Source organism: Carassius gibelio, chromosome B14 (genome assembly GCF_023724105.1).
Source record: "Carassius gibelio isolate Cgi1373 ecotype wild population from Czech Republic chromosome B14, carGib1.2-hapl.c, whole genome shotgun sequence".
Classification (NCBI taxonomy): Eukaryota; Metazoa; Chordata; class Actinopteri; order Cypriniformes; family Cyprinidae; genus Carassius; species Carassius gibelio.
In genome coordinates, this window is record NC_068409.1 from 8,923,414 (window position 1) to 8,943,827 (window position 20,414).

Below are 20,414 nucleotides of genomic sequence, written 5' to 3' on the forward strand. Positions count from 1 at the left end.
TATTTGCAAGTTAGACACTCATGAAGGTCGCCACAAAGTCATAATTACGATTGGGAATCCCGACCAAACACAGCACTTGACGTCGAACTATACAAGAGGACTTAAACGTAACACATACTGTAGCGATTCGGCATCAGATTGTATTGTCGTTTTCAGACCACTAGTCGTCGCCCTCTAACGCTTTAAAAACACGCTCTGTGTTTGTGTATATGGAGTCTGTCGCCCTCTATCGCCGAGCGCGTGTAACGCGTCAGTTCAGCGCACGTGTGTTTCACACAGCTGGCGTCTCGCCGTTGGTTTTTGCGCACCGCACGAGACGCACCGCACGCAGAACGGAGCGGATTGACCGGTATACGGTCGGAACGGCGCCGCAGGATGAGCGTTTCTCCGAAGGAGCGCTGAAGGAGCAACACAGCCCGGTTCTGCCGTGAATCAGGTAAAGGAAAATCCGCTGCATGTTCTGACACTAAACAACGGGATCGAGTTCGTATTATTGAGTGTTTTGACCCAATACTGAACCAGGGATGTGATCAGATGTCCAGAAGCCATTGCTCCTGTGTTAGGACATGATTCAGTGTTTAGGATGTTCTGATGTGCTCACAGACGAATTAACTAGGAGTTGATGTTGTTTTGTGTTTTTGCACATTGTCTTTGTATGTAGCTCATGATTTGGTGATTTATAGGGGATGCATTTTATGAAAATTCTACTTTCTGTAAAAATATATGCGAGATGCAGTCACCTGAAGTAAACCATAGTGCATTTGATGTTTACTGTACTACTATCCATCTTCAGCATTCTTGTTACCTACTTTGAATGGCTTCAAACTGTTCTGAGCGAATAAAGTATCACATGATGGGGAAATTGCTTTATTTGGGTTAATTAAATGAAGTGTGTGTAAAACCTGATTTAGATGAACTGCACAGTGACAGTCACATGACAGTCATGTATGCTGTGATTTATTGTGCTCGGATCTTGCTTTCAAAGTTGACATATTTTTAGCAGAATCTGCTATTTTCTTTTAAAAAATGACCACGTTTCTTAAGAGTATAATAAGTCTTAAGAGTTGATAAGTGTATATATTTGTGTAAATTCAGTTGTTATTTTATCTTGTGGACTCTATGTACTGTAAATATTGTATGTGACATAGTCTACTAAAGTAAGTCCTAAATTAAAAAAAAAAAAAAAAAACTATTTTTATTGTCATTGATGAGATGTAGAACTAGATAAAAAGAGCTTGATTTCTAGTTTCTTTATTTCTCCTTCTTTATTTCTCAACTATTATGTAAGGGCTTCATATGTTTGATTATAGTTTTATAGTATCATATTGAAATTGTTTGTTGTGAATCATCAATGAATCTAATGAATCAAATTGAATCATGAGTAGATTCTGACAGCAGTTTTTTCAAATCTATTTGACTGATTAAATCAAAAACCATTAAGTGAGTATCCTCTATAATAAGAGTGTGTGTGTGTGTGTGTGTGTGTGTGTTTGCACATGACCCATGAACTCCATCCACTTCACAGCTGTTGTGTGTGCAAAGTTTATTTTTAGCTGAACGGACGGAGGCCTGTTGTGTGTTTTGCGGGTCTTCGGAGCTGCAGTGAGGAGTTTATTGGTTGATTTGTCTAAGTACTGACTGATTGATTGTGTTTCCAGTAGATTCGGAGTCACAAAGATTCAGGCTGAAGCAGATACTTTGGGGCTGCATGATTAATTGAAGTAAAATGGAAATTATTAGGAAAATTAAGAAATTAAGGCTGCATTTTACATTATTATTATTATTATTATTAAACACTGGATTTTTTTTTTTTTTTAAATATTACAAAAGTAAAAAACAGTTCCTTATTTTGTTTTTCTTTAGTAATTTTTATAATTGATATTTTAGTAGTAGTAGTAGTAATAATAATTATTACTATTATTGTATGTATTTTAAGTACTAGATTTTATTTTACAGTGAAATATTACAATAGTAAAACATTCTTATTTTGATTTTAGTGATGATCCTGATGTTGATGATTGTTGTTATTATTATTATTATTATTTTAAATACTAGATTTCATGTTCCAGTGAAATATTACAATAGTGAAAACAGTTTCTTAAATTGATTTTATTTAGTCATTTTTGTTGTTATTATTATTTATTATTTGGGTAAAAATTCAGGATTGTGATGATAATATTTATCATTATTTTAAATACTAGATTTAATTTTAAAGTAAAATATTACAATAGTGATTATTTTCTTATTTTCTCTTTAGAAATATTTATATCTTTATTTTAGTAGTAGGAATAATAATTATTTGTTGTTTTTATTATTATGATTATTGTTTTTTTTTGTTTTTTTTGTAACAACATTGATATATAATCACGAAATTACAGGGTAAAATTGATCTTTTTTATTTTTTAATCACAGTCTTTTAATTGCAATTGCAAGTGTCAGAAAAATCATAATCTGCTTTTCTGTATTAAATTACAAATTGACTCCATTGTGCAAATTAGGCATAATTTTTATTCAGTTTGACAATTTTTTAACTTTTGATACTTTAACTGATGGAAGTACAAGACAAATCTACATCGTTTAGCCTCTTTTTAAGATAAAGCAGCTCATAAATCAAACGTGTATGTGTGTTTATTGCTGCATCTCTTTCTTTATGTCTTCTCAGTCTGTGCATCCATGTTTTTCCATCCGAACATTGAGCTGTTCTGAGAGGTGTTTAACCCTTAATATCACTGCTGCTTAATGAGAAACACAAACTACAGTCCTTTATTTATTCTGTCCTGAGGAGAGGCAGGTTGGCAGCTGTCGTTTGGCGGAGAATGATGGATTGTGGGTAATTTGACTCTGAAATCTTCATCTGTTCAGTGGGGCCTGATTTTGGATGATGTCATCACTCAAATCTTTTGCCCTTGAGGTGAACAGAAGGAACCACGACACACACACACACACACACACACACACACACACATGGTGTACATTTTACTTTGAAACTAATTTCTCTCATTCATGACTTAATAAAGTCTTGTTTCCTCCCTGATTAAAAGTGTTCATTTCTGAAAGTTTCCATGTTTTGCCTGGAAACGCAGACTGAGCTCTGACTCTGAGTGGGGTTTGTGTGATGTGTCTTTGTGTCGATGCAGCACAGAACAGACATTAATCATTCTGTCGGGCAGGTGGAGAGAGAGGAAGTGAAGCAGAGAGGATCATGGGAGGACAGCAGCCCGTGCGCTGCTCATTCATCATGCAGTGCGTTGTGGGATATGTGAGGTCAGCGTGTGTAGAGCACACGGACGGATGATGTCTCTCTCTCCCTCTGATAGATTCCAATCAGTGACACCAGGAATCTGTTGGTTTATTGTTATCAATCCTAATTATTTTGAAAATATTTAAACAACTTAGTAGAAGGCTTTAAATGGCACTCAAAATATCTTTAACAAGCACAGTTACAAATGTAGTGAATACTGAGCAGTATGTACTGCACACTGCCTACTCTTTTTAAAGCCATCAGGATTTAGGGTCGCACAATGTGGGGAAAAAATCCTGCATTTTTAAATGAATATATTTTTATTATTATTTTGTTGCGATTTAAAAATGGTCATTTACAATTCACAATGTTTAAAGCTCTAGATATTCCCCCAAACTGTGATTTATATATAAATATGACTTCAGTAATAATAATAACAATGCAATTATTATTATTATCATTATTATTACTACTAGAATAATAATTAGTATTTTACACATTTGAATTATTATTGTTGTAGAATTTGATTTAATGATGATGGTGATATTAATAAAAATATTAACTTACTAACTTTAACCTTTTACCTAAATTATCGAATAAGAGTTCCTTTGTATTATTTAATTGTAAAATTACAATGAGTTAAGTCAGTTACAATGAGAATATTTAATAATATTTAAGGCTTTTTTTAATAACTCAGCTTTCAAATATCAAGCCATCTGAGCTTTTACTCAAGTTCTAAAGCTTCTTTTCCCAAGTTTATGAAGACATTAGGAGTTTTTAATTTATTTATTAATTTTCGTTGATCTGATTTCAGAAACACTTCAAATACTAAATGTGGTTCTCTTTCACCTCTTCTTTTGCTTGAAAGTGCATGTTTTTTCTTTTTATCTTGAAAGTGTAAATTAGCAAGACAACACACGTGCAAATGATAAACTTTAACTTTACTAATTTGTGAATCGCTTGCATGGTGAACCATAGAGCCTGGTTCATACTGATCACAGATCAGCTGCGATCCTTTGCACCCCATTCATTATTGTCACTACTGCAATGCTGCATCGCTGAGGTTGTCTAGTCAGCAACATTGCAGCCGAATGCAACGAAATTCAAACCCAACAGGTCGGAGGTCAGCAAACGTTAACTTTAGCGCTCATCAGAAGAGCGAGATACTTTGCTTGTGTGTGTAGTCTCTGAATGCTAGAAGGGAACATGAAGTGTAGTGTGAGTGCACTCTCACATGAGACACTGATGGGGAGTGTGTGTGCTTGTCCCGGTCTCAGAGGTGTCAGACCACACCGTCGTTCTCGGGATCATGTTACATCATCTGACCCGTTACCAGCTCTCAGCCAATCCGTGATTTAGGTGAGAGGTCACAGGACACAGCTCATATCAGCGGCCGGCGGGTGTGAGGCGATCTGCTGTAACACACATCTCTCTGGATGTGTGACAGGACAGTCGCTTCTTCTCACCATATCATCTTGATGGTCTCCGCTTTTGTATTAGATTTAGATTGTATTTTTTAGATTTTTTCACTTTAATTTTATTAAGACTTTAATAGTAATTTTATTGGTTTTATCATTTTTCTTTTTTTATTATCTATATAGTTTTATTATTTTATTATTACTATTTTTTATTTTACTATTTTTACTATTTTATTTTTTTTATTAGTTTTAGTTTTACTTATTTTAGTACTTCAGCATACAGTGAAATGTAGCCTTGGCAACTAGCTAAAACTACATGAGTGTTTTAAAAAATATAAAAAAATAAATTAGTAATTAATTTTTAATATATAAAAATATATACAAATAAATATATAATATTTCAGTTCATTTTTATTTCAAATAAAAGTGACAAAAAAGTTTCTTTTGGAAAAGCTAGAGATGATTTGCTCTTGGATGCATTTCCTAGTGACACACAGAAACATGAGAAACAGGACACTTGAAAATGTTGCAGAGCTGAGGTTAAACTGTTGTAGTTGCTTGTTTAGACTTTCATGTATAATTGATCTCTTTAAATAATGGATGACCAGTATTGCAGCACTTCTCTCCAGCATGTACTCACAGCAGAGGTTTTGTTTCGGTATCGTTGCTGTGTTTAGGAAAGATTTGCTCAGTAATGGTTGAAATTAAAGAGTCTTTAGCTTTTAGGTCATTTTCCACCTCAGTGATTCAGTTTTCAAAACTAAACTGAGGCTACAAAGCAGTTCTACGGCAGAAACGCAGAGCACTTCGGCTCTTAACGAAGGAGAACTCAATCACGTACAGTCAACACGTGTAATTAAGTGCTGCGTTGGTCTCGACAGGGCTCATTATCTCATATTAAGCAGCACGTCTCTGCTGAGGTCATTTCTGTGCTATAGCAGGCCCATACGAGCACAGGCCTTGCTATTTTTAAGTTTTTTAACTTTGTTATTTTTTTGGCTTATCAAGGCTGTACTTATTTTATCAAAAATACAGTAAAAACAGTAAAATTCTGACAATATTATTAACATTTAAATTTACTGTTTTCTATGTGAATATATTTTCAAATGTAATTTATTACTATTATATAAAGTTGAATTTTCAGTTTCATTACTCCAGTCTTCAGTGTCACATGACCCTAATGATTATTAGCACTTCTTATTACCGTAATATTAATAGTCATATTATAATATGGGTATTTAAGAATGCCTAGAGAGCATTTAGTAGAAATAGAAAACGTCTGTAGCATTATAAATGTCTTTACTGCCAATCAATTTAATGCAGTTTATATGCAAAACCGATATAAATAATCAAGGTAAGATTCGATTTATAGAATATATTGCTTTACATGAGTGTGCTGTATATGCGAGTAAAGTGATTTTGTTTTGCAACAAAATAAAAAATCAGGCATGTCATAATAAAAAAAAAATATATACAAATCATTTTTGTCTGGTTAGTAATTTTCTGTGGCAAATGACAGCCATAGATGTACATTATTTATGTTTAATATATTTAAAAAAGAATGATTTTAGTGATAAGGCCATTGGTCAATTGTGCTAGTTGGTTATCATTTGATGTTGATAATGTTAAATAGATGGATATTGTCAGATTTACTGGCCTGATTAATATATAAGTCTATTAATAATGAGTCCTAATCTATTCTTAGATTCTAAATTGATTAAAATCATCTGTGTCACAACTGCAAAAGTGATTTGAAGACATGTAACAGTGTAGGTCTGATTGATTCAAGATTTTTTTTATTCGTCACATACAAAATTATATATAGCATATATAACCAGCAGTGAAATGTGAGATATGTGTGTTTATGTGTTGTGTCCTGACTGCTGCTGAATGATTAATGTGCTGGTTTGTGTGTGTGTTGATGTCCGTCTACTGTCTGTGGGATCAAACTCCATGTACAGTCTGTGACTCATTAGTGTGTTTCCCTGAATAATAATTGGGCTTCTTGACAGAACTGGTCATATGTCATCTCTACAGTCAGTGGAAGATCTGACCCACATGACCTGCTGTGACATCAAACATCAGCGATCCAAACCTCTGTAGTGTGCTTAGAGAGATTTTATCTTTTCATTTTCCAGTTTTTTTGGTGCGTTAAAGCTGCAGTCGGTAACTTTTGACGCTCTAGCGGTTAATAAACAGAACTGCTTGTGTCTTGTGGAAGAACATCGTAGCCGGAACTACTTCTCTCTGTTTATGTCTATGAAGAATCACAAAGGTACTGGGTTACTCCGCCGCGGTACCCCCGAAGCAATCTAAAATAGTCCGAATATAAACACTTATTATAGGTGCACCCTAGTGATTCAGGACAAGCTAAAAACACGGTTTGGAGAATGGATTCATGGTGTACTCACTTATTATATAAATTTTGTAAATTTTGAACACATAAAAAAAAGTTATGGACCACAGCTCTGATTGGTTGTTTCTTCCCGGGAGCAATGGATTTCTGCAAATGGCAATAGGACACTGGGAGGAGCCAGAGGAGCTTGATTTTTTCACAGATTTCTCATTTCTCATATTCTACTGTCAGGACATAATGACAGGTTTAACAAATATGTAAAAAATACATTTTTACAAAAGTTACCTACTGCAGCTTTAATCGCGAAATCAGTCTTGCTGATGAAAGTACTGCTTTGGTCGTCTCACAGATCACTGAATCATAACAGCTCAGATGTTTTACAAGGCTACTGTACTGCTCTAAAACTCAAGTTGAGATTTAAGATAAAACCTTAATTAGATTTAAAGGTGAGTGTGTTTTGCCTGTGTTGTGAAAGTGCTCATTAGTTATAATTCTAGGGCACTGACAGGCGTTTGCTGTGATGTTCTGGATAGAATATTATGATTCATCAGCAGATCAGAATTTGAATTAGAACCATCAGAATTCCAATAGGAATTTTGAATGTGAGGAAGATTAATTTGTAGTGAAAATGAGTAAAAATCTGTTAACAGAAATTAAAAGTAATGGATAGATAGACAGACAGACAGACAGACAGACAGATAGATAGTCAAAGAAGATAAATGGATAGATAGAGTTAAAGACGATATTATATGTTATAGTTATATTGACGTCTTAGCGTGGCAGAAACATAAATTAAGTGATTACAGGAGAAGGATTACGGATTGTAAAGTTGTACTCTTTTTATTATCTTACCTTAACTTTCCCTGTTTATTCATGTTTATTTTGTGCTGAGGCTGGTATTAATGTGGAGGAGATCATTAGTTCACGTGCACTTTGTGCTTCTGTGTCTGTTGAACTGAGACGCTACAGCGATCTGTCGCTTTTAAACAGCGTCAAAATGCTTTGTTTCATAAAAGTACAAAAGCACAAAGCTTATCGCAATTTATTGGATGGGAGGTGTCCTAGAAACAGGCTAGACTAATCGATTCTTGGGATTTAAGCATCAATATACCATATTTTCCGTACTATAAGTCACACCTGAGTATAAGTCGCATCAGTCAAAAAGTACGCCATGACGAGGAAAAAAACATATATAAGTCGCACTGGACTATAAGTCACATTTTGTTTAGAACCAAGAACCAAGAGAAAACATTACCATCTACAGCCGCAAGAGGGCGCTCTATGTTTTCAGTGTAGGCTACAGGAGCACTGAGCAGCATAGAGCGCCCTCTCGTGGCTGTAGATGGTAATGTTTTCTCTTGGTTCATGTCTCTTAATTCATTTCTCTTGGTTCATGTGAAATTAATTTTGATAAATAAGTCGAAAACTTGTAGTCCAGAAAATACGGTAATTGCGAAGGAGATGTGCTGCACTGCATTAAGCAAATGGTGGTCATCTCCGGTTTCTCGATGAAAACGAGAGAAGTAAGAAAAAAAAAACTTTTTTGAACATTATCAGAACATTGCTTTCGAAGTCCCAACAACGTCTGTGTTGTCAGAGCGCATTTGATCCTCGGCCGGCCTTATTGTTAACAGACTAAGAAGCTGACTTTCCCCCGAGAATGTAAACATGCCAGTATTTCTTAACAAGAACATGTAAAACAATCCAAAAAAAGCAAAAAAGATTTGCTGACAGTTTAAAAGTTTCAAAGTTAAGTGTAGGCTACGTTCTACAATAGCCTAATTGCTGCAGGCTCCTTTACGTTTTTTTTTACAAATTTTTTTTTTTTGCTTTTAATCTGTACTTTGTTTGTTTGCACGCATTGTTAAAGGTTTTTAGCTACAAAACACGATGTGTAATGTTCAAGTTTATTGTGTGTAAGCTTGTTCAAAATGACGGAAACAATAAATGTTGCTGAAAAATAACGTCTGTCTCATTAAACTTAATTTAAATAAACGAATATTCGAATATTCGTTTTTTTTTTAGCTCAAATATTCGAATGTGATATTTGCGGAAAACGCCCATCCCTAAGACACACCTGTGCAATAATCATGCTGTCTAATCAGCATCTTGATATGCCACACCTGTGAGGTGAATGGATTATCTCAGCAAAGGAGAAGTGCTTACTAACTCAGATTTAGACAGATTTGTGAACAATATTTGAGAGAAATAGGCATTTTGTGTACACAGAAAAAGTCTTAGAGCTTTGAGTTCAGCTCATGAAAAATGAAGACAAAAACAAAAGTGTTGTGTTTATAATTTTGTTCAGTGTAGTTACAAATGTAGCTAGATAGATCTTAGCTGGATTGATTCATTTCATGGAATGCATTGCCTATTTTAAATTCTTTTCAACTTCCTGTGTGTTGTAGCCAATTCAGTTCTAAATCTTATATACAAACAAACTCTGTATCTGTTATAACAACGGTCACATTTTGATAGTTTCACATTCTTTCTCAGATAAATTCACGTTCTCTCCACCATAACATCATATTTTGATCTGCTAGCCTACATGACCAAAGCAAGAACTCAGTATAGAAGTAAGAATCAAATTCAAACAGTGTCACACCTGCACAGAGCAACTGAAGTGATTATTGAGTTGCGGTTTAAGTGCTTTTAAAGTGTTGATTGCAATTGCTGCTAAACGCTGCGCTGAATGTGCCGCTCGCTCCCGCGTGTCATTGTGTTCAGCGCAAACCCACAAACCACAGAGCTGCCAAAAGTGATAAATGAGCGGCCGCTCTGCCCTTCAGGTCTCTATTGGCCGTCTCAAGGGGATTCTGCATGGTTTGTTCCTCTTGCATATCCAATAACATAAACATGCTTGTGTTGGTTGGTTCGTGTGGGTCGATGGGGTTGAGTTAAGAGTGTGAGGAGTGTTGTACATGGCCTGAGGTGTTACTGTTCATTTTCTCATCATGCATCTGTCACTCATGATTGTGTTTCCCGCTGATGTCTGATAACCTCGTGCTCTTGAGCTGCTCTCGGGGGTCCTGCTTCAATCATTTACCCACCCATGACTTCCTAATAAAAGTCTTTTATGTTCTGAATCTGTCACAGTTAGAATGAGGTTATGAGGCAGAATATGAGCCACAGAAATGTTGGTGTGTTTGCAGAAGAAAAGATTCATCCGTTTCATATTTAATGGAGAGAAGAATTGAGATGTTGCCGGATAATAGGAATTGAAAACACACATTAATGAAATTGGCTTGTGTGGATCGAGTTTTAGAATCTGCTGAGAGAATTCTAGAATCATAGTTCTCTAGAGATCTAGAATTTAGAATTTTTGACTTCTTATCAGGGATTTTAGTACATCGTCCACATTGCATTCCCAGATTTTTGATTCATCAAAATTAATCAAGGTTTTCCCTTACAATTTGAAGGTCCTGTTAATTTAATGTAATTTTTTAATAATAATTTTAGATTTTTTTCTGTACTGTAATTTGGCTCCGAATCGCAGGTCAAAATTGTAAATTTGATCCCCTTCTACAAAATACTCCATAAATATTCATCAATGACATTTAATATTTTGGATATCTTCTTCATTTGTATATTTATTTCAACAGAAAAAAATGATTGTAAATCAATTTTAGATGTAAACCTCTGGTTGAGTTGAAATTAATCAACCCATTCCAGGTGTGCAGGCTGACTTTTTGGTCTAAAATTACTTGGTTTTATCACTTAAAGTTAAGGCTAGTCTCAAAGCACAAGGTCACATTGTTTTGTCACATTGTTTAAATAGATTCTGGCCTTGGAATTACAGTAGAATTTTCTAAAATTCTTTAAATGAGAATTTCTGTTGTGAGTTCCTGAGTTTTTGAAAGGAGTTCTAGAATTTCTGCTCAGGTTTCTGGGCCTCCATTCTTTGTCTCTGTTTCCACGGAGAGCGAGTTGGTGTCAGCGCAGGGCTTCTTGAGGATTCGCTGTGACCCCGAGGGTTCGGCTGGCCCCTTTCACAATGGGTCGACCCGTTACAGAGTCCCAGCACTGCTTTTGTTGGCACACTCATATATCAAACGCATTCTCCTGCCAGCGGCTCCAACAATGCTTCTCGAGGGTCGTTTCTGTCCTCAAACGCTCACATGCTTGCATCAAAGACCCAGTTCTGCGATTTCGACAAATACAAGTGCTGTGAAATAAGAACAAACCCCCTCCTGAGTGTCACCAAACAACTTTTGCACTCGTTCTCTTTCCTTCTGTCTGTCTGTATGTGCAGCAGGGCTGACGAAAATCATAGTTTAACTATATAATTGACATTAAAATGCTTATTTTACTTTTCATACATTTATTTTATACATTTTATTTAATAGTAACAATAATAATGATTATGATAATGTTTTGATAATTATTTTCCTTAATACTAAAATTTTTACTACAGTTAAAATTGCAGTATTTATATATGTATTTTAAGAAAAAATACATATTTTTTCTTATTTTTTACAGTCAAATATTACAAAAGTAATTTATTTGTAAAATTTAATTGATTAATAATAATTATATATATATATATATATATATATATATATATATATATATAATTTTTTTTTTTTTTTTTGCAGTATATTTAACTAATTATTTTGCATATCTGTCTATTTTGGAGACTGCTAATGCATACTAGTGACCACAGCATTTGTTTTCTTCATCTCTCTTTAGTTTTACCTTCTCGATGAATTCATGGATGAATCTGATGTGTATTTTTACACCGGCAGAAAATCAGGACACAATTTCATGGCTCTGTTGCAGCACTTCTCGTTCAAAGGCGCTGTGAAATCTATGCAAATTCAGCCCAAATAGTTCCTGAAACCCAAGAGAACAAACCCATCGGCCCACAGTGACCCATCAGCATCCAGAGCCGCTGCACTCCTGCTGCGTGTGTCTGAACGCACCGTTGAAAATCCTCTTCAGCACATAAATACAAAACTGCTCTGTGTGTGTGTGTGTTTCACTATCAACTACACACACTCCTTTGATTTATTGTCTTGAAAGAAAAATCTGTGAGGACATGAAAAGAAATCGTCTCTAGGTTACGTATGTAACCCTAGTTCCTTGAGGGAATGTGACGCTGCATCGAACAAAGCTTTGGGGAATGCGTTTAGCGTGAGCGACTCTGAATATCATAACCAATCTGTCTTCTAGAAGAGCGTGACGTCACAGGCGGGGTGACGTAAGTGACCAGGAAGCTATAAAGGCACAAGCCGCGCAGCTGGCTTCAGCTTCGAGTACCAGCAAGCGCCGGCAGGGGTGCCGGGGGTATGGCCTTGAGACGCAGCGTCTCGTTCCCTCGAGGAACTAGGGTTACATACGTAACCTAGAGACGTTCCTCTTCAGGAACTCGAGCTGCGTCGAAAACGCTTTGGGGAACGAGTACCAACGCTGCCAGTCTACCAAACCCCTGCCTAGTGTGTATCCGAAGAGCACAGCTTAGGACGAGAGGACTGAAGTGCCTGGAGTGACTGGCAGGTCTAAGCCATAGAATCTTGCAAAAGTAGGTGGTGTCGTCCACCCTGCAGCATTGCAGATGTCCAGCATTTACACACCTGCTAGAAAAACCTTGGAGGCCGCCATACCCTGTGTAGAGTGAGCCTTGGGCTCTCGACAGCGGGGGACGACCAGAGGACTCAAAGTGGCAGACCGGGCACAGACCGTGTATTCCCACTCGTGATGAACACACAATCTGAAACGCGATCTGGATTCATTCTTTCAGATGTCTTGTCTTAGCTTTGCTCTTTGACTATTGCTTACTCTTTGAGGAGCTAATAGTGACAAACAACAACAAATAAGACTGACCAGACAGAATGACACGCACACACAGAGCGCTTGCTGAAAACGCAGAAGCTGAAGCCAGCTGTAGGCCTCGTGCCTTTATAGCTTCCTGGTCACTTACGTCACCTCGCCCGTGACGTCACGGTCTTCTATAAGACAGATTGGATATGATATTCAGAGTCGCTCACGCTAAACGCGGTCCCCAAAGCGTTGTTCGACGCAGCTCGAGTTCCTGAAGAGGAACTTTTTATTCAGATGTTTTTTTTTTTTTTTTTTGGTCTGTTTTGTTTATTGATAATCAGTTTGTCATTTTTAAACCAAGGCATGTTATTAATATTTGTCATACTATAATATTGATAATTTATTCAGTTTGGTGTAATTTATACACATATATCTGACCACAGAGTGCAGCAATTGACCAATCACAATTAAGTATTCAATAAAAGTGTAAATAAATATAAATTGAATAGACATTTATGCTTTTTCCAATTCAGGCCTGGCTGCATTTTTTTTTGGGGGGGTCATATTGTTTTTATTATCAACAACCATGATAATATTAATAATAACATATTTAACTGTAAAATAAAATTATTCTAAAAAAATACTGTTATTTTCATTATTATTAAAATTAAACAAAATAAAATTATATTGTAATATTCACTGTAGAAAACACTATTATTATTATATAAATTTTGATTCTCCCTTGTAAATATTTATGTCTTTCAGGTGTGCTGGTGTCCACTGGGACACTGTAGTGATGATTATCTGTCAGTCACAGCAGAGCCGGCCCCAAGCAACAGTTCATGACCAATCAAAAGTGGACAAGAGGGCGGTGTCAGTTTGATTGACAGACGAGACATCCATTCAAATTCTGAGCCCCGCCCCCTCCCTTCAGCTCAGCGATGGTCACATAGAAGCACAGACACATTTCTGTTGCACTAATTTTATATCCCAGTCATGTAGACTGAACTGGTTTTCCTTCCTTCAGCTGTTTGTTTGTATTTGTTTGTGTGATGCTCGGCGTGCTCCGCCTGCGCCGTCTCGTTCGCCAGGTGCCACTACAGACCAGCTTCATCTTCCTATTCCTCCTGTGCATCCTCAGCGTCTTCCTCTCTTCCTACTTCCTGTTCATCGTTAAACGAGAGCTGGAACCATCACTCGCAGCAGGACGTGCGGCCGATGACCTCTACGTGACCCCATCTCGGCCCCTCCTCTTCCTGTCTGGAGGGGGTGGGACCCTGTCGTCTGATGGCTCTCGGACGGATCCGGTCGTGCTGGTGTTCGTGGAGAGTCCGTACTCGCAGCTCGGACAAGAGATCGTGGCCATCCTGGAGTCGGCGAGGTTTGGCTACCAGATGGAAATCTCTCCTGGGAAAGGAGACATGCCCACATTAATGGACGGAAAGCGGGGCCGCTTTGTGCTTATTGTGTACGAAAACATCCTGAAGTATGTGAACATGGACGCCTGGAACAGGGATTTACTGGACAGATACTGTATCGAGTTTGGAGTGGGAATGATTGGCTTCTTTAAGGTGAGCGCCTCTATATCACTCCTTCAGCTCTGAGTCTGAATTACCAACTTCTTACTGGGAAAAGTACACTGCCTTAAGCAGTGAGGTTTGTAATACCTAGAGAAAGTGATCCAGTAGTCTCAAAACAGCAGACGGCAGACAGGGCAAAAATGCCACCTCACAGTCACCCAGTTGCCCTGCTGCGAGGGCTCTATGACCGGAACCGAACAATGTACAGGACTCCCTGAGCTAGTCGCATCCAAAGCCGATTCTAAGGCCCTCGCATTCTTACTGTCCTCAATTAAAGTTTGGATGCATGTCTAGTTCTATAATCTTCTCTGTCAGCTTAACTATCTCCCTGCATTTATCACATGTGAGACTCTCGTCACTGACAGACAGAGATAAACTATACATGGGGCAAGCAGTGCAAACAACAATAGCAGGAGAAGCCATTACTCCCCGTGATTGATGAATGACTCACACTTACCGCTGTTGTTTGATGAGCTCGTGAAAAACGAAGTGAGAGAGAAAATAAAACCTTAATAGATGTGAATAGAAACGTAAATGGAAACAATCACACTGCACTCGCGGTTTAAGTTTAAAGTGAATTATCAAATTAGCCAGATTAGATTGATAGATAATATCAGACTGTAGACTTCAATTATTAGACCTTAACATGTGTTAGACTTCTAACGTCTCATTTAAGTGAACTTAAAACAATCTTTACGTAAACCCATTATAATCAATGTCATATTTACCTGTGCCCTTCAGGAGAAATACACAGGAACTGAATAAAGTTATCTAACACTAAATTCTAAATTAGATATAAATTAATCCTTATAGCTATAAAAGTGATTGATTTCCTCTTTTTTTCTTTTCTTTGATGAACAGTCATCACAGCAGCTGGTTATTAGGTTGTTTTGGCTGCTATTTCTTTTACAGCTGTGGATGTGTTTATGACTCGTTATTACGACGGATCTGGTATGTACAGCGTTTCTAATGTTCATGTTTTTTATGTGTACTGCTTACACAAATGTAGCAAATACAGTCTTTATAAGCTTTTCATTGAAAAACAGCGATCCGTCGTCGATGCTTGAGGCTTAGATCTTTATAATGATACATAGATTGTCAAGATTAAATTTGTCCTGTTTCATTTAATCTATTCAAAATCACTGACACGTGTGAAATGAGAGACTGTCCTGGGCTGCTCCAGGACAGTTTTGAAAACCATTTCTGAGACATGTCTTTAAATGTGTATCTCGTAACATATTACAATCATTTAAGGTGCCATTCACATGTTGTGTCTTTTGCGCGCTCATGTTCGTTATTTCAAATGCAGACGTTCATAATGGAAGCAACATGTGAACGGCTACTAAGGCACCTTTAACCCGTGGTGTTCATAATTTGGTTAATCAGACAGTGTTCGTAGGTCTGGTGGACCCGCTGCAGTTTTGGATATTTAATTCAACACAATCAGAAATGATAAGTTACAATACTAATAGATGTGCTCTCTCTCTCTCTCTCTCTCTCTCTCTCTCTCTCTCTCTTTTTCTCTCTCTAACACACACACACATACTAATAGCAGGCCCAAACAATAGGAGGACAGAGTAAAGGTATACAGAATCCTAAAAACCTGAACATCCTCTATGTAATACAAGTATGTGTGTGGTTGGGGTTACAGTGTGTGGTCATTGAAAATTTGTTCTGATAAATATTCTTCATAGAAAATGAGCCGAGTTGCTGAGTGTGCATCTGAAACGTCTCCCATTTAATGTGGTCGTAAAGACGTTCTGTGACTAAATAAATGCACTTTATTTAGACAGAAAGACAGAAGCAGCAGTTTTGAGTGTTGGCCAACCCTAGCCCCGCCCATGCATTAAATGCATTAAATATTTTAATTAGGGCTGGTAATTTAATGTGTTAATTAGATTGATTATGGAGTAGAAATAACACATTAAAATTAATGCATTTGATGCACTTGCCCACACTCAGACCTTTGTGGATCATCTGCCATTTCATACAGTCGATTGATGACTAATATGAGGCAGAGCAACAACTTATTGCGGGATGGAGCCTAGAAAATGTCTCTAAAATTCAAGATATGGGGCAAAACGCTCGTTTGAGATTGTGTCTCATATTTACATCACATAGTTAAGAAATATTGACAAGCTAAGTGCAGTATCACACTAGCGCAAATGTGATACTCATCTTATACAACAGTTCATTAAGAAGTTAATATTGTGTTATTTTAGACACATTGTCTGTTTTGCTCAATTTTGCCAACCAAAATATAAAGACAAATCAGAACTGTTCATCTCCGAGCAACCCACAGTGTCATTTCATTTCTTAATCCATGCTTTGAACGAATTTAGTGAATCATTTTGCATGTTGTACCATTGGCCATAGTCGGGTTGGCTTTGAAGTGGCACAGACCGATCGGTGTATGACATCAGAGTACCGCGAGAGCGATTCAAAAGCACAAGGAGTCGTCTGCTCTCTAAGCTCTTGCGGTTCTTTGATGTAACACACCGATCGGGTCTGATGGTGATGACCCGCTTCAGGTGGAACAAGCCTAACGATTCAATGAACCAGTCATAAAGAACCATTTACTTCACTCCTGAATGAATCAGCCATTTGAATGAATCAAATGAATGAATAAATGACTCGATGACTTAATCATTAAGACACTTACCACCACTTACTGGTAGTTTTAGTTTATTATTTAGAGTATCATTTCAGTAAAGAAATAATTTCATATTTTCATAGTGCTAATAATAAAATTAAGAAAATAAATTATTAAAGTTATAGTTCACCCAACCAAAAAATGACAATTCTGTCATCATTTACTCACATGGTCCAAAAGAGTAGGCTTTATGTAATACATTTTATCAAACAAAATATTTCTTGTTGAACCTACTTTTTGTAATCTCTGTTTGGTGCTCTGTTTTGATGCTCTGTCTCTGATTACTTTAAATTATTTTTTGGGAATAATTTCTCCAAATTTGATGTGCGATTAATTCAATTAATTAATCACCACATCATGTAATTAATTTGATTAAAAATTTTAAGCGCTTATCAGCCCTAATTTTAATGCGTTAAACAAAAAAAAAATGTACCGCCTGTGTGGAAACGCTATATTGCTATTGCTGTTCTTTAAGCGCCACCTGCTGTCAGAAAGTGAATTTGCCTTTTCATCAGATTTTTGTTTTTGTTTTGTTTGCTTAAGGTTAGTTTGAGCAGTAACAGAGTAAAATAAAAGATAATAATGATTCACATCTATATTTTTTAACTTGAGCCAGTAAAAAATATATAAACTTGCCCTATTGGCTGAATTAATTAAACATTTTTTTCAGTGTACTCTGCTGCTTGGATGTTTGTGAACCCTTTAGAATTCACTATATTTCTGCATAAATATAACCCAAGAAATCATTAGATTTTCATGCAAGTCTGGAAAGTTGACAAAGAGAACCCAGTCAAACAAATGAGATGAAAATATATACTTAGTCATTTATTTATTCAGGAAAATAATCCAATATTACAAATCTGTGAGTGGCAGAAGTATGTGTATCTCTAGGATTAGCTGATGATTTGAAGGTGAAATTAGAGTCCATTCGTTCAAAGGGGTTTTTAATCAGTGAGATGTCTATCAGGTGTCAGTGTGTGCCCTGTTTTATTTGTAGAACAGGGATCTATCAAAGTTTGTGGAAGTGTATCATGGCACAAACAAATGAGATCTCTGAGGACTCCAGAAAAAGAGTTGCTGTTGCTCATCAGGCTAGAAAAGTTTTCAAAGCCATCAATAGAAAGTTTCAACTCAACCAATCCACAGACAGACAGACTGTGTACGAATGGAGGAAATTCATTACCCCTGTTACCCTCCTCAGGAGTGCTCCACCAACAAAGATCAATCTAAAAGCAAGACGTGTAAAAGTCCACTAGGTTTCAAAGGACTGCAGGCTAACATCCAAGTAACTAAAGGTCTTTCTCACACTGGCTAATGTTGATGTTTAGGAGTCCATCATCAGGAGAACACTGAACAACCATGATATTCATGGAGGAGCCGCAAGAAGAAAGCCACTGCTCTCAAAAAAATAAAAAATAACAAAATAAAATTGCTCTGGAGAAAGAAAACACTGCATTCCAGCATAAGAACCTTATCCCAACTGTGAAACATGGTGGTGGTAGTATCATGGTTTGGGCCTGTTTTGCATCTGATCCAGAATGGCTTGCCATCATTGATGGAACAATGAATTCTGAATTATACCAGCAAATTCTGAAGGAAGATGTCAGGACGAGGACATACAGTACAGACCAAAAGTTTGGACAAACCTTCTCATTCAAAGAGTTTTCTTTATTTTCATGACTATGAAAATTATAGAGTCACTCTGAAGGCATCAAAACTATGAATTAACACATGTGGAATTATATACATAACAAAAAAGTGTGAAACAACTGAAAATATGTCATATTGTAGGTTCTTCAAAGTAGCCACCTTTTGCTTTGATTACTGCTTTGCACACTCTTGGCTTTCTCTTGATGAGCTTCAAGAGGTAGTCACCTGAAATGGTCTTCCAACAGTCTTGAAGGAGTTCCCCGAGAGATGCTTAGCACTTGTTGACCCTTTTCCCTTCTGTCTGGGGTCCAGCTCACCCCTAAAACCATCTCGATTGGGTTCAGGTCCGGTGACTGTGGAGGCCAGGTCATCTGGCGCAGCACCCCATCACTCTCCTTCTTGGTCAAATAGCCCTTGATGCCTTCAGTGTGACTCTACAATTTTCATAGTCATGAAAATAAAGAAAACTCTTTGAATGAGAAGATGTGTCCAAACTTTTGGTCTGTACTGTATGTCCAAGAGCTGAATCTCAAGAGAAAGTGGGTCATGCAAACCCAAGACAAACCCAAGCTTCACAGCTTCACACTTGAAGTGCTTCTATACTAAGGAGCTAAAACTCCTCAAGACGCAGGACAGCAGTTACAAGAAACTTTACCTGCTCTAATAGCTGCAAAATGGAGTCACACCAGATACTGAAAACAAAGATTCAGATACTTTAGCCACTCACAAATATTTAACACTGGATCTTTTTCTTAATAAATAAATGACAAAGTATATATTTTTGTCTCCTTTGTTTGATTGGATTCTCTTTCAGGATTTGTGTGAAAATCTTTGGGTAATATTTATGCAGAAATATAGAAAATTCTAAAGGGTTCACATACTTTCAAGCAGGACTGTGTAAGTGTGTATTTTATGTATGTATTTATTCCTATTTATTTTTTATAATTGTATTGTTAATTTTATTCTGTTTTGTCACTTGCTCATTGATGGAGACAGATGTGTGTCAGAATGCTGTAGTTATGAATTTGACAAGCACACTAACCAGTAAACCAGGAAGAGGCATTCTTTTCTTGATAGCATTGCTCTTTTCTTTAGACTTTATTTTATGAGCATCTTGCTGTGCAGCTTTATGGTAAGTGGTCTGAGATATTGAGTATGAATATTCTTCATCAGACTCTGGATGGAGTGCAGTTTGCGTGTCAGATTGCGTGATGTCACTTCCTGTCTGTCCCCTCAGGCCAATGAGAACAGTCTGCTGAGTGCGCAGCTGAAAGGATTCCCGCTGTTCCTTCACTCCAACCTGCGCCTGAAGGACTGTAGCGTCAACCCCAAATCCCCTCTGCTGCACGTCACACGAGCAGGACAGGTCAGCTCATGTTGCAGCGCTCATCCGCTCAAACTTTACCAAGACTTCAGGACCCCAAGCCTAGAATTTGTTTTCTTTCTTACTGATTGTTTTCCTTCTGTTTTTTTTTTTCTGTAAAAACTTATATCTATCTCCAAAATGTTTTCTTTTAAAAACATTTTCTCTCCTCAACAAGTTTACATTTACATTACATTTAAATTTATTCATTTAGCAGACGCTTTTATCCAAAGCGACTTACAGATGAAGACAGTCTAAGCAAATCAAAAACAGCAAAAAGAGCAATGATATATAAGTGCTATCACAAGTCTCAGTTAGGTTAACACAGTACACGTAGCATGGAATTTTAAATAATATAATAAATAAAAAGAAAACAGATAGAATAAAAAAAAG

General features: G+C 36.8%; 1 protein-coding gene across 2 annotated transcripts in view; it reads left to right on the forward strand.

Annotated features, from left to right (window-relative positions):
• The first annotated feature begins 254 nt into the window (after positions 1-254).
• ndst1a (N-deacetylase/N-sulfotransferase (heparan glucosaminyl) 1a) overlaps positions 255-20,414 on the forward strand; it is a 30,411-nt gene continuing 10,251 nt past the window's right edge. Inside the window, exons 1-3 of one of the 2 annotated variants that reach the window (XM_052573596.1) lie at positions 255-436; positions 13,541-14,346; positions 19,896-20,024. In XM_052573596.1, the coding sequence (XP_052429556.1) occupies positions 13,828-14,346; positions 19,896-20,024 (648 nt within the window). In that variant the 5' untranslated portion in view covers positions 255-436; positions 13,541-13,827. Of the gene's footprint in view, positions 437-13,540; positions 14,347-19,649; positions 19,791-19,895; positions 20,025-20,414 lie in introns of those variants that run through there. The other variant, XM_052573597.1, reaches the window with a different exon arrangement.